General features: G+C 33.4%; 1 protein-coding gene across 1 annotated transcript; it reads left to right on the top strand.

Annotated features, from left to right (window-relative positions):
- The first annotated feature begins 9,217 nt into the window (after nt 1–9,217).
- On the top strand, nt 9,218–10,027 carry LOC124924750 (zinc finger MYM-type protein 1-like). The gene has a single exon (XM_047464748.1). The coding sequence runs from the start codon at nt 9,218–9,220 to the stop codon at nt 10,025–10,027; it is 810 nt and encodes a 269-aa protein (XP_047320704.1).
- Nucleotides 10,028–15,330: the final 5,303 nt, after the last annotated feature.

The following is a 15,330-nucleotide window of genomic DNA, read 5'->3' as shown; positions in this document are numbered from 1 at the left end:
TGTAAAGGTCAATTATTAATTACCCTTTGTAAACTCTTAGAGCCTTTTTTTTAACACATAATTGTTTAATATAAGAAACTGGGGTTAATTTTGAGAAAGGAAAATAGTTAATGAGTCAATTTGAAAACTAGTTGTGGATAATGATTTAACGCCAACGGAATTCCACGTCAGATATTTGTTTTTCTCTCTCTCTCTATCTCTCTGTTCGTCTATTTAAAAGCCACGTTTTGGAGTTATAGATACAAAATGGTGAATCGGTATAGTGGGAATATATGGAGAGAGAAAGAGGGTATTATGTTAATGGAAGCAATGAAGATGAAGAAGAAGATGAGGAAGAAGAAGAAGAGGTTAACGGCTAAATCAGAGCTTTATTAGCTATTATTATGGATCAAACCGGCAAGTCACTTAACGGCAAAAATGGAATCTTTATAACTTCAAGACTCCATTTATTTCCACGGCTATATGTTCTGTCTAATTTCCCTTTCCTTGTTTCTATGTCTCTCTCTCTGCACTACTGAGTGTGATCAATAAATAAAATTTGCTTTAAATCAGAGTTAGTGTTTGTAACCAGAATGAATTCGAGAACATATTTTATGTTTGTCCAAACATAATATCTTAATACATAAGAGGATGGGATGGGAGCCTATTAGAAGCAAAAGTTGGATCCTTTTTTGATAGTCATCAATTATAAAAGGATCAATTTTCTCTTGTCTTATATATATGGGATCTAAATTCTTCCTATTGTCAAACAATCTTTGATTGGACTAGGGAAAAAGTTATTATTTTGCTTCAACTTCTATTTTTAAATAGAAAAGTTTGAAAGATTTAGTTACCCAATTATGCAAATTTTTTGGACTCATCTTCTAATCAACAAAATCACAAAACAAAAGCTTCTACTGTGGGAATGAGTTCAAATCTCATTGGACAATGAAAACCTTCACTGGTTTGATGTTCATTATTTGAAGGTTTATGGTTTGATAAATAAAAATGAATGGATTAATTTTAATTGATTGAATTATTATAATACTTTGTTGTGTTTAAAATCGGTCAAATTGTTAAACGCACTAATTTTGACGATTTTTTATTATACATACCTAACTTTGAATCGTGTCTCATTATTTTAGTCATTTAAGACTTTCTTACAAACGAATGAGAAGTCTTTTTATTTCCTAAGTCTTTTTATTTTCTTAATAATTTATAATATTTGTACAAATAAAATAATAATGCTTTCACTTTTTTCAATTATTTTTACACATTTTTAAGTCATTCAAGCCATATTCATATTGGACAGTTTTAAACTTCCTTTTTCTTTGTTCTGTTTCTGGAAAAATTTGATGTTGAGTTTCGGAAAAAATTCGATTGTAATGAAAATTTTTGTTCAACATTTTGGTTTAACTGATCATCAGAAATATTAGTATCATTTACGCCAAAAGAAGATGAATCATCATTAGAATCTGAAAACAAGTAATTTATATCTACATAAATATTTTGTTTGTTTATTTGTTCATGTTTTTTTTGATATGGAAACCTATTTTCATAAAAAGAATTAGATCTCTAGAGAAAAAAATGATTTCATTTAAAATGTCAAATACTCTAATAAAACCTTTTTGTCCTAAAGAGTATCCAATAAAAATGCATTTTTACCTCGAGGTTCGAATTTTGTGTTATGAGGTGCATTGTTTTTAGCATAACACAAACACCCAAAAACTTTAAGATTATCCAAATCATGTTTTGTTTTATACCATTTGTAAAACGGACTATCCCAGTTTAAAACTTTTGAAAGAGTTCTATTTATAACATGAGTTGCCATAAGAATTGAAAATGACCAAAAAATTAAAGGAATTTTTTATTGATTCATTAAAATTCGTGTCACTTGAAATAAATGTTGATGTTTGCGTTCTACTACTCCATTTTGTTGTGGGGGTGTAGGAACAATATTTTTTTTATGAAGAATTTCATTTTGCTTAAAATAAAGTTTTGTAATTCATGATTTAAAAATTCACTACCATTATCAGACATAATAATTTTGATTGAAGTTTCAAATCGTGTCTTAATTAATCATGGCATGAAAATTGATTAAAACATGCTTTGTTGTATCTTTATTTTTAATCATACAAGTCCATGTAAACCTACTGGAAATCGTCGACTATTGTAAACATATATGAGCAATCAATAAGAGATATTTCTTTATAAGGACCCCAAATATCTATGTGTATCATTTCAAAACATTTAGCAGTTTTAGAAATGCTAGAATTAAAATGTAATATTTTCATTTTTGAAATTGGACAGATATCACAAATGAAATGTGTCATATTTATTCAAATCAAATGCATGTTGTAATGCTGTTTCAGAAGGATGCCCTAATCTTCTATGAAAGAACATGTAATCAATACATTAATTAAAAGACATATTCACTGAATCTGTATCAAGTAAGTATAGGTTTTGACTAAAGTCTCATTTCTCTACGATAGAGTTATCCTTAGCATCCTACAATAAACAACCCGAAGAAGAGAATTGACAACTAACTTTGTTTCTTTTTGCAAGTTTAGACACTAAAATTAAATTATATGTAAAGTCTTTAATAAGCATTACATCATACAATTTTAATTTTTCAGAAAACCTAACATTTTCTATTAACTTAACCTGTTTAACTGTGCCATCGGGTAAAAACAAATGTATGTTATCAATTTTCTTAATTTCAGTCATAATATTTGGGTTTGAACAAATATGACAGATATCACCACTATCTAATATCCTTAAAGGTTTATTCTTATAACTACTACGCACATTAAACTACATACATTAATAAGGTTATGAAAAAATGATATATACCTTCATAATATTTCTCTTTGCCCTTTCTTTCTTTGAACAATCTTTTTATTATTACTTCTTTGACAACCGTTGCAATTTTTGAACTATTGAACTTTGTGGAGGATGATGAATCTTATGATTGTTCTTCAAAGTAAGCAATTGGTGTGTTTGCAGCATTCATAATATTGGTTGAGGTATTATAATTTTTCACTTTTAGATCACAGTTACCTTTCCACCATTCAAGATTGTTAGATATATTAATTTTATTATCTTTATTAGCACTTAAAGGTATTTTAGTCTATTAGCACTTAATGGTATTTCAGTCTATTGTAATTACTAACTATATAAACTCTTTCATTATATTCAGTTTAGGTCAGGTTTTGCTAATAAGAAACCCTAGCCTTTCTCTCTTTATTTTATCATGGTATCAGAGCCTCCATTTATGGATTCTCTTTGTTCAACCTAAATCATTCAATCTACATCTTCCGACTTGAATTTGGTGTTTGAGTCTGCAATCGTCAATGATATTTTTTGTTTTCGCATCCTTTTGCTCAAGCTGATTTTGTTTGGAAATTTGCATTTGTGCCGCGTCGTGTCGCGTCATGCCATATATGTGTTATTGTATTTGTATTGTTATTTTTGGTATTTGTATTCGTGTTGCGTCGTGCCGCGTCATGTCGCATCGTGTCGTTTCGTGTCGCATCGTGTCATTTCGTGCCATATTTGTGTTGTTGTATTTGAGTTATTGTTGGAGATTTATATTCGTGCTGCATCGTGTTGTGTCGTGCAATATTTGTTGTTTCTGATTTTGGGTTGGTTAAACCAGGTCCTTACATAGTTTTGCTAATATTTGTGTTGCTATATTTGGGTTGTCGTTGGAGATTTGTACTCGTCTGATATTGGTAATACAATTACTACTCCAACCATGGATCCATATATGTTAGAGAAGTTTGAGCAGTTTAAGTAGTGCCTCCCCTCACAGCCACATGTCATGTCTGCCTCCTTTCATAAATGTTTGCCATCGTCTGCTAATTCAGATAAATTGTCTTCCTTATGGATATTAGATTCAGGCGCATCTAATCATATGTATAATAATATTAACTCATTTGTGTCATTCAATTCTGTTCCACCATCTTCCGTCATGACTGCCGATGGTACTCCAGTGCCATTGGAAGGAATTGGTTCTATACATATATCTTGTTTTTCTCTCCCAAATGTCTACCATATTCTCCATCCTTATTTAAACCTTGTATCTGTTAGTCAATTGTGTAATTCTGGTCTCACCGTTTTGTTTACTTCTTCCAATTGTTGTGTTAAGGACCCACAATCACAAAAGGTGATTGGGACAGGCCGTAAGAAATGAGGACTTTATGTTTTAGATGAACTCAAAGTATTAGATGTTGCTGCCTTTAGCATTGACTTATCATCATTTCGTTTGAATAGTTCATCTTTGGAATTTTATTGTTGGAATTCTCGTTTGAGTCATTTTTTGGATCTCGTTTAAATTTTTTAGTGTCTACTAGAGCTTTGAGTAGTTTAGAAAGTCATGACATTTCTAATTGTAGTGGTTGCAAATTGGCTAAATTTTCAGCATTGCCTTTTTTATAAAAGTGTTTCTTTTTCCACTACTCCATTTGATCTCGTGCATTCTGATGTGTGGGGACCTTCTCCTATTTTTTTCTAAAGGAGGTTCTCGATATTATGTTTTGTTTGTTGATGACTTCACTTATTATACTTGGGTTTATCTAATGAAACGCAAGTCTGAATTTCTTACTATAGTCACCAATTTTTGAGCTCTTGTGAGAACCCAACATTCTTCAGTCATTAAATGTTTTAGGTGTGATTTGAGAGGTGAATACACTTCTAATGATTTCTCTCAGCTACTCGCCTCTGATTGTACAATTCACCAAACCTCATGTACTAACAAAAAATGGTGTGGCTGAAAGAAAACATCGTCATCTTGTTGAAACATCTCGTTCTTTTATGCTATCAGTCGAGGTTCCTAGTGTGTTTTGGTGGGAAGCAGTTCTTACCGCTGCTCATGTAATCAATAGAATACCAATATCTCATAATTCAGGTTTATCCCCTTTTGAAAAAATATATGGTCATTCACTTGATTATTCCTCGTTGCGTGTTTTCGGTTGTGTTTGTTTTGTCCTTCGACCACATGTTGAACGTAATAAGTTGTCTCCTCGGTCTTCCTTATGTGTCTTTCTGGGTTATGGTGTTGGTCAAAAGGGGTATCATTGTTTTGATCCAGTTAGTCAAAAATTGTATGTTTCACGTCATATTGTGTTTTTAGAGCACATGTCATTCTTCTCTATTCCTGCTAGTTTTAATCATATGACCCAAACAGATCTAGTTCGTATTGATCCCTTTGACACTGAGCCTGATGAGTATATATCTGATACTTTAGTTCACGATACTTTGATTCACGATACATCCACTTCGCATGTCACTGCTCCTACGACCATCCAATTACCGGATGAGATTGCGAATCCTCATCCCCGTCACTCCACTCGCATTCGTAAGTCTACTAAACTTCCTGATTTTAAGTACTCCTATTATTCTACTTCATTTTCTTCCTTTGTCACTTATGTTCATCGTTTTCTGAGACTTCATCGTATAAGGAGGCAGTTCACGATCCCCTTTAGCAGACAGCTATGACTGAGAAACTTATTGATTTACATCAGACTCATACATGGGATTTGGTGTCACTACCGTCTAGAAAACATGCCATTGGCTCTCGTTGGGTCTATAAGATTAAAACAAAACCAGATGGTTCCATTGAGCGATACAAGGCTCGACTTGTTGCTAAAGGATATTCTAAAAAAATATGGCATGGATTATGAGGAAACATTTTCTCTTGTTGTGAAAATGACAACTGTTCGCACTTTGATTGTTGTTATTTCGGTTTGCCAATGGAAAATCGATCAAATGGATGTGAAGAATGCTTTCTTGAATGATGATCTTCATGAAGAGGTTTATATGATGCCTCCCCCGGGTGTTCCTCATGAACTAGGTGAAGTTTGCAGGCTTCACAAAGCTCTTCATGGTCTCAAACAAGCACCACGTGCCTAGTTTGAAAAATTCTCTATGGTGATCACTTCGCTTGGCTTTTTTCTTAGTCACCATGATTCGGCTTTATTTATCAAGTGTACAATAGTAGGACGCATTCTTCTATCCTTGTATGTTGATGATATGATTATTACATGTGATGATCATGATAGTATTGAATCATTGAAGTTTGAGTTAGCACACTCACTCGCTATGAAAGATTTGGGCATGTAACATAATTTTTTGGGAATTGAGGTAGCTTATTCTCCAAAAGGTTATCTCTTATTACAATCTAAGTACATTGTTGATTTGTTTGAACGTGCTCGACTAACCGACAACCGAATTGTTAATACACCCCTTAAGACCAATGTTAGATACTCTCCGTCCGATGGCACTCCTTTGGAGGATTATGGTCTTTATCATACTATTGTTGGCAGCTTGGTTTATCTTATTGTAACTCGCCCAGACATTGTGCATGTAGTTCATGTGGTTAGTCAGTTTGTCACTGCCCCCACTACAGTTCATTGGGCTGCTGTTCTTCATATTCTCAAGTATCTTCGGGGCACTCAATTTTATAGTCTCATGTTTCCTTCCACGTCTTCATTATAGTTGCGTGCCTACTCTGATGCGGATTGGACTGGTGATCCTACGGACCACAAGTCGACCACTGGATATTGTATTTTCCTCAGTGATTCGCTTATTTCATGGAAGAGAAAGAAACTAGATGTCATATATCGGTCTTCTAGAGAAGCTGAGTATCGTGCCATGGCCTCGACTACCTGTAAAATTGTTTGGTTACACAGATTACTTACTGATATGTGTATTTTTCTTTCTCATCCTACTCCACTACATTGCGATAATCAAAGTGCTATCCAGATTACACGGAATTCTATCTTTCATGAGCGAACCAAACATATCGATATTGATTGTCATGTCACTCGTCGTCATCTACAGACTCACACCATCACTTTGCCATTCGTTCCTTCCTCCTTGCAGATTGTTGACAAACTCTCAATGCATATTGTTGTTGTATCGTGAGTTTGAGAGGGGATGTTAGATATATTAGTTTTATTATTTTTATTAGCACTTAAAGGTAATTTAGTCTATTAGCACTTAAGGGTATTTCAGTCTATTGTAATCACTAATTATATAAACTCTTTCATTACATTCAGTTTAGTTCACGTTTTGCTAATAAAAAACCCTAGCATTTCTTTCTTTATTTTATCAAAGATAACCTATGATTTTAAAACAACCCTCTTGTACATGACCTTTTGTTCTGATATGTTTGCAATATAAAGAAGAACCTCCTTTTTGTAGTTTTGTATGTCTTGTTATTACCTCCTCTATTTCTTGTGATTTTTTCTACTTAATCTCATTTTTGCTATTCAGAATTATCTTTCATTGTCATAGCAAAATTTTCAATCTCATCATTAATCAAAGATTATACTTCTCTCTGTTTTTCTATATTCTACAGTATCACATATTCCCTATCTATGCTAGATTTATGATCCATTAGTAATATTTGTTTTCTAACATTATCGTAATACTCGTTTAATCCCATTAAGAATTGAGTAAGTTTATTGGCTGTATTAAGTTGTATCACTAATTTGGTCATTTTACAATAACAATTTGTTCTTGGAACACAGTCATAAGAAGGCAATGGTTCTAGTACTAACAACTCATTCCATAACTTTTTCAATTTAGAAAAATATTTTTCAAGACTAAGTGTACCTTGTTTGAGGTTGCTTATAGCCCTTTGAATCTGAAATAATTGTGGTCCATTGCTCTCTTGGTTCTTTCTTTGATGTCTATCCATAGATCTTTTGCTATTGTGGTTGAAGAATAATTTGCCTTAATTTCGTTTGTGACTGTATTTAGAATCTAAGATTTTACCAAGAAATACATCTTTCTCCATTTATCAAAATCTTCCGCATCCAGGGGCGGAGCCACGCTTGGGCTAAGGTGGGCTCCAGCCCCACCTAAATTTAAAAAAACGGGACAAATTAAGTGAATAAATTGGACAAAATTTATCAATTGAAAATTGAAAAGGGGAAAGACTGAAACCTCACAAAACCTCAATTTGTTGTTCGTGCCGTGCGATTGATGTTTCAATAACCCTCCAACTTGTTGGTTCAATTCCAGATTTCCAGTGGTTTTCTTCGCTCTGGCCTCCGGTCATCTTCTTCCATCAACTTGCTCTCGGTTTGGTTCATTCTTCACCCCTTTCTATAAATTTTATTTCTTAATTAGTTTATCCTATGAATCAATAACAGTTTATGTGTGAGTTGTGACAGTGTGAGTGTGAGTGTGTGACTGTGTCCGAATTCCATTAACAGTCCTCAAAGAATAACAAAATAACCATTATATTATGTGTGTTTTATTTAATTCTTTTAGGGTTATAATGGAACTATCAACTATGCAAGCTCAAGGAAAAACTATTAACTCATTTTTTAAACCAAAAGATCAGTCATGTACAAGTCAAGGGGGTAATCAATCAACTATCCATATCTCAAATGTCCCTGCTCAAGAACCTAACAAATCTCCTAGAATTGATGTTGATGGAAGGTCTCTTGAACCTGATCCAACAATACATATTCCGATGTGAAAATATTCTTTTAATCAAAAGGATGAAATTAGACGAGCTTATATCAAGATGGGGTCATATCAACCTATTAAGGATGAGTACCCGCCGACCAAATTTGGAAATCAAAATCGACGGTTTCAAAGTCATTGGTTTAAGAAATTTACTTGGTTAGAATACTCTCCTTTGAAAGATGTTGCTTTTTGTTTCCCATGTTTCTTGTTTGAACATAAGCAACCCCGAAAACCTGTATTTACAAAAGATGGATTCAAATATTGGAAGCGAATTAATGATGGGGATAGATGCACTTTTGTTATGCATATAAGATGTAATATTTTACCACATAATAGTGTAGTTGAATATCTTGATAATCTAATGAATATCCCTTGTCATATTGACAAAGTACTAAATGCATAGTCTTCAGATGAAAAACAAAAGAACAGATTACGGCTTACAGTAACTATTAAAAGCATTCAGTGACTCACTTTACAAGCGTGTTCATTGAGAGGGCATGATGAGTCTCCATCTTCTAATAATCGTGGAAATTTTATCGAGATGATAAAATTTATGGGAAAATTGAATGAGAGTATTGGAAACACTATCTTAAAACAAACTCCAAAGAATGCAAAGTATACTTCTCCAGATATTCAGAAAGATGTATTGAATGTTAATGCTAACCAAGTGAGAATAAAGATTCGCTAGGAAATCGGGGATGCCAAATTCTGCATTTTAGTTGACGAAGCAAGAGACGCATCTAACAAGGAGTAGATGGCTACTATGTTAAGATTTGTGGATATTGATGGGTTTTTACGAGAACGATTCTTTTCCATTGTAAATGTGGCCGATACAACCACTGCAACACTTAAGAAAGAATTATCTGATGCTATTGGTCGTTGTGACTTGCATATCCCTAACATGAGGGGACAAGGATACGATGGTGCTAGAAATATGTGTGGCTCTTGGAATGGATTACAGGCTATTTTTTTGAAAGATTGTTCACGTGCATATTATGTAAATTGTTTTGCTCATCGACTTCAACTAGCATTAATTGCGGCTGCCAAAAAAGAGGTATCTATTTGGTTATTCTTTTCGAAACTGAATTCCATATGTAATCTTATTAATGCATCTCTTAAACGTCATGCCAAGTTACATTCTGCTCAAAGAAATGAAATTGCACATATGGTAGCTATTGGTGAGCGTGATACCGATAGAGGATGTAATCAGTTTAGAAATTTATTACGGCTAAAAAAGACTCGTTGGAGTTCTAATTTTGACTCACTTTGTAGCATGGTTGATATGTATGGCTCTGTGATTACTGTGTTAGAAAATATGGTGGATGAGGGGTCTTCTAACTCCATTCGTGGCGAAGCTAGTGGTTTGTTGATTGTGATGAAGTCTTTTGATTTCATATTCATTCTACACTTATTGCAAAAGATAATGGGATTAACAAATCTACTTTGTCGAGCATTGCAAGAGAGATCTCTAGATATTTTAAATGCAATGAACCATGTATCAAATACTAAAATTTTGCTTCATACTTTGAGAGAGCAAGGGTTTGATATTTTACTCAGGACGTGAAAGAAGTTTGTGAAAAGTATGACATTGAGATACCTCAGATGGAAGCTCGTTACAAATCTAGTAGAAGTCGTTCTTGTCAACAAAAGGATTCGATTATAGTTAAGCACCACTATCAATTTGATTTATTTGTTGCTGCAATAGATTTTAAAATTGAAGAGCTCATAGATTCAATGACGAGGCAGTCGAACTTCTTAAGCTCAGTGGTGCTTTGGAACCTAAAGACAACTTTAAACTTCTTAATATTGATCACATCTATCAACATAAATTCTACCATCTTGATTTTGATGCACAAGATTTGCAGCACTTGAAAACACAATTGGCTCACTATGAGCTTGACATGCCTGTCAATGAAAAACTTCAGAATTTATCAACTATTTCAGAATTATGTCGAAGATTAGTTGAGACAAATAAGTCAAAAACCTACAATTTGATTGATAGGTAGTTTTATCATTTGTTATAATTTATGAAATATAGCTATATTGTTTACTTATACTAATATATTCATTTAATTGGCAGGTTGATTTGTCTTGTTTTAACTCTTCCCGTTTCTACAACAACAACGAAATGAGCATTTTCAGCTATGAAGCTCGTGAAAACAACTCTTCGTAACAAGATGGAAGAAGACTTTTTAACAGATTCTATGTTCATCTATATTGAACAGAAGCTGTCTAAAAACATTGTTAATGATACAATAATTAAGGAATTTTATTTTAAGAAGAATAGAAGGGCACAACTTCAATAATGTGTATGCTAAATGTTTTGAATGTACTGTTTTGTTTCATAATTTCATAAAGTAAATGTTCATGCATCTTTTATTTTATATGTTTGAATTAATTAATTTATTGTATCAATTACAGGAAAAAATAGAGGAGCATAGAAAGTTAAATCTGAGGTACTGAGGATTTGGTTTGCGAAAAAATTGGAGTCAGCCCTAGGTAATTTTTCATCCTGGCTCCGCCCCTGTCCGCATCTTTTGGAACAACTAGTGTACCATCAATAAATCCTAGTTTTGATTTTGCTTCAAGAGCTAACCTGATACCATTGCTCCATCCAATGTAATTTGTACCATTGAATATCGTAGTACAGATTATAGCCCTTATGATGTCTGAGTTCCGAATCGTCAATGGATCATTATCTTATTACTTCTTTCCGGCCATTATTTGATCGGTTAGCGAATAATCAGTCGACGATGAAGAACTATCGTTAGCTGTTTCTTCTATATCTCCGGTTTGTGAATAATCGGTTGATGACCAACTTCTTGATCTTCAACATTTTTCTGCTCTGATACCATGAAATCATTTGTTTCTTTGAGTTAGAGTTTAGAACCCAAGATAAGGAAAAGAGAATCTTAAAGATTGAGAATAAAATCACCGATCAATTTTATTAGAAAACTTCCCTTTTATAAAAGGGATAAAGTTAGAGTAGTCTTTGAACTTTATATTAATACATAAAAACACATCAAACTTTCAAAAAAGGGTAAAAACGGAGTAGAAGTAGATCTCTTAAATAAAATCTTCCATGAAGCTTAACTTCAAAATCTTCTGATTTTTCAAGATTTTTGAATAAGGTGACCATTAAGGTTGGTTTTGATCAAGGCCAATTGGATTACAATCAACTGTAAGTCTCCATTTACTTTGTACTTCAATCTCTAAGTAAAATTAAATTTAAATAAAGTTGAATTTTTGAATTATTATAAACTGTGTTATTCTATTATTTAAAGAATGGGAATTGATCTTAGAAACTTTCTAAATGATTAGAATTCAATTTGGATTTGAATTACGCCAAATCTATTTTTCTGGCCAAACTTTGAACTTTCTGTTCAAGCTTCGTTAAGATTTCACACAATGAATCAATGAATTGTAGATAATTGTTCTAAATGATGAGTATAATTTAGCTGTATAATTAGTTTTGAATGTTGATGCTTCAAAACAGGCCTGGACCTGCTGTGTAATAAGTGAGGCAATTGTCTCAGGCCCAAATATTTTTGGGGCACCAAAATATTTTAAAAAAATTATAATGATATGTTCATGGGATTATTTTTAAATGATGAGCACTCCGATCATACTTTATTTTTGAAGTTGAAGTCTATTGATGATGATGGTCTTTTGAGCTCATGTGTCAATCTTCAAAATTCTTTAACACATGATGGACACTCCGATGTTGATAGATCAGATTTATTTCTAGAACTAAAGTTGTTAAGACATTCATTACTCGGAGAAGCAAAAAGAGTGATTGATGTGCTGAATTATTTGAAAACAATGGATGGTTGTTATCCAAATTCCTATATCGCATATCGAGTTTTACTAACTATACTAGTTATTGTTGCATCTGTGGAAAGGAGTTTTCCAAATTGAAGTTGATTAAAACTTATCTTCGATCAACTATGTCGCAAGAAAAACTAAATGGGTTAGCTATGTTATCTATCGAGAAAAAAATTATTGAGAAAGTTTTTTATGAAAACTTAATCAATACTTTCCCTTCAAAAAATTCGAGACGAGTAATATTCAAGTGACTAGGGAAATTTGATCAAATGACCCTCAAAAGAGGGTCATCTTAAAAAATAACTTTACTAAATTCAGTTTTTATTTTTAACGTTTTTTTAAAAAACTTTTACACTTTTATCATTACTAACCCTTTTTTTCTTTTTCTTTTTCTTTTTCTTCTTCCTCTTCCTCTTCCTCTTCCTCTTCCTCTTCCTCTTCCTTTCATTTTCTCCCCATTTCTTCATGTTTCTTTCCCCCTCTCTTCCCGACCGTCTTCCACCCGTGACGGTTTCTCCCAAGCCAGGAATCCCCCTAAGTCGGACGATCGCCAAGCCCCCTAACGTGGGAAAATTTCCTCGACACCTGCCCCAAGCCCCAGCCGTTAACTTTTACCCAGCCGGACGATCGCCAAGCTAGGGCGACACTGAGCCCCGACGACGCTGAGCGACGCTGTGCTTCCTTAGGTTCTTTCACATTCTAGTCTTCCTTTCTCATTCTAATCATTCAGTTTTTCTTTTACATGCTGAACAAACCTGAATGCAAGATTACTTTTAGGGTTTTAGTTTAAGGTTTAACGTGGGGGTTGAGCGTGGGGCGTGGGGGTTGAGTGTGGGGTAGTGCGTGGAGCGTGGGCTTGAGCGTGGAGCGTGGGCTTGGGCGTGAGTGGGGCATGGGTGGGGCATGTACAAAAAGCAAATGAAATCATTACTTAGGAAATTCTTGTACATTGATTTTTTATTTCTGCTCAAATTTGCAGCTATGTACCAGGAATGGAAGTAACTTTGTCAAGTCGTCTGTAGTATTTACAACAAGGTAAACATGAAACATGAGGTGAAATTGTGAGTAACATTTTTTCTTTAGATGGTAAAATCTTTATGTATGCCATCTGTATATAAGCTCATTAGTTGGTCAAAGTACGATTATAGGATGTGTCTTAATTATTCAATGTAGATTATTGTAATTGAATAACAGGCAAAAGTATTGTTGTTTTTTAATAAGAAATGTATCATAATGTCTTTTGAGTTTATCAAATTCATTCAAACATGTTTTAACAATTTATCAGTTGTGGTCTTTCTGCTCATAGTACTTAATTCTGTTAAGTGAATCCATTCATAGAACTAAAGAAAGCAACACATTATTTAATCCTACTGAGTTATTTGATTAACCAGTTGGTGCTGCATATGTATTGATAAAACTTTTATTTTTATGTCCCAATGAGTTGCATGGTTACTTCCTTTTCTTTTTCCTCATATTGCACCTGTATTGATAAAACTGTCATGTAAGCATTTTTAAAAACTGAATCAGTATGTTATCCAGGCATACTAATTTCAATTATTTTATTTTCATCTATTTACCTGAAATTCTGCAGATGAAACGAAAAGAAGTTGGAATTAACAAAGTCTATGATACCCGTTCTTTGAGAGTAATAATTGGAGATAAGAATGATACTCTACATGGACAGGCCGTTCAATCTTGTTACAGTCTTCTCAATATAGTGCACAGATAATGATTTTAGATATTTCTATGTGCTATACCTGCAATGGTATAATATTTTAATGTGAAGAAAATATTTCTCTACTGAACATTTGACAGAAGAGGTACCTTGTTAATATTTCTTCCTCTAAATGCAGGCTTTGGATACCTATTGATGGTGAATTTGATGACTACATTATTAATCCAAAACCAAGTGGCTATCAGGTAATAAATACTTCCCTTCTAGAAACTCATTAATACCCTGAAATGGGCTTACAAAGGCCTTGTGATGTAAAAGTATGTAACTTGGCTTTGTTTATATTATGGTAGGGTTTAGTCTTGGTCATCTTAAGGAACATAAATAGTTTATATTATGATTTGCATGATTATCTGCTATGGTATGCCAATATATAAATTTATGGATCATGGGTTCTTTATATCCCTGCTTCAACATACAATATGTTGGCTTATGTTTGAGTATGATAGAAGGTTTTCTGTAATATTCTTCTCCCTATGTTAACCGATAGGCATGAAAGATATGTTTGAGTATGATAGAAGATATGTTAGCAAATATCTTCTTCATGTAAAAAAATGCAGCTTCTTTTCTTTAGAAAATAAAGCTAGATCAAAATAACTTATGTATCTTCTAGTTCTGGACTCTGGAGGTTAACTCTATCCACATGAATAATTGCCTGAACTCTGCTTGTTTTCCCTTAAACCTCCCGTGTTCCACTAATTAAGAGAAAATTTCCAACCTAAGTATGCATTTGTGAGAAGGATGTTGGGATGATATCTTCTCAGTAATTTCTGTAAGAGGTAGGAATAACAATTTTAAGACATCCTTATATTTGAGTAATAAAATAGGTAATGAGTAACAATTGGCTTTCAAAGCATCTTGTATGGACTAACAGAGTATATTCAATCACCTCTCTTTATCCTTGAAGCTATCATACATTTGGCAGAGTTGGTGACCATGCTCTAATTTGTCATAATTTTTTTCTACTCAGTCTCTTCACACTACATTACAAGGCCCTGACAACTCTCCTTTGAAAGTTCAAATAAGGACACAGGTGAAACTATTCATCCTGTTTCGGTTTATTCAAATTCTCTTGAAAATGCACCTAATATATTACTATTATGACATTCATATCTTACAATTTAGATAATACATGAATGTGCTGAACATGGACTTGCTGCACATTGGCTCTACAAGGAATCTGACAATAAGCTGGTTACAGTTAATGGAGTGTATGATTATGAAATGACTGCGTCTTCATCACTTTCAATTGATTCGGAAGAGCAAAGTACTATCAAAGAACACATGCACGTAATCAAAGGATAGATGGT

This window comes from Impatiens glandulifera, chromosome 1 (assembly GCF_907164915.1).
Source record: "Impatiens glandulifera chromosome 1, dImpGla2.1, whole genome shotgun sequence".
NCBI classification, from domain to species: domain Eukaryota; kingdom Viridiplantae; phylum Streptophyta; class Magnoliopsida; order Ericales; family Balsaminaceae; genus Impatiens; species Impatiens glandulifera.
The sequence above is the reverse complement of the archived record's forward strand: the minus strand, read 5'-3'. Positions and strand labels throughout refer to the sequence as shown.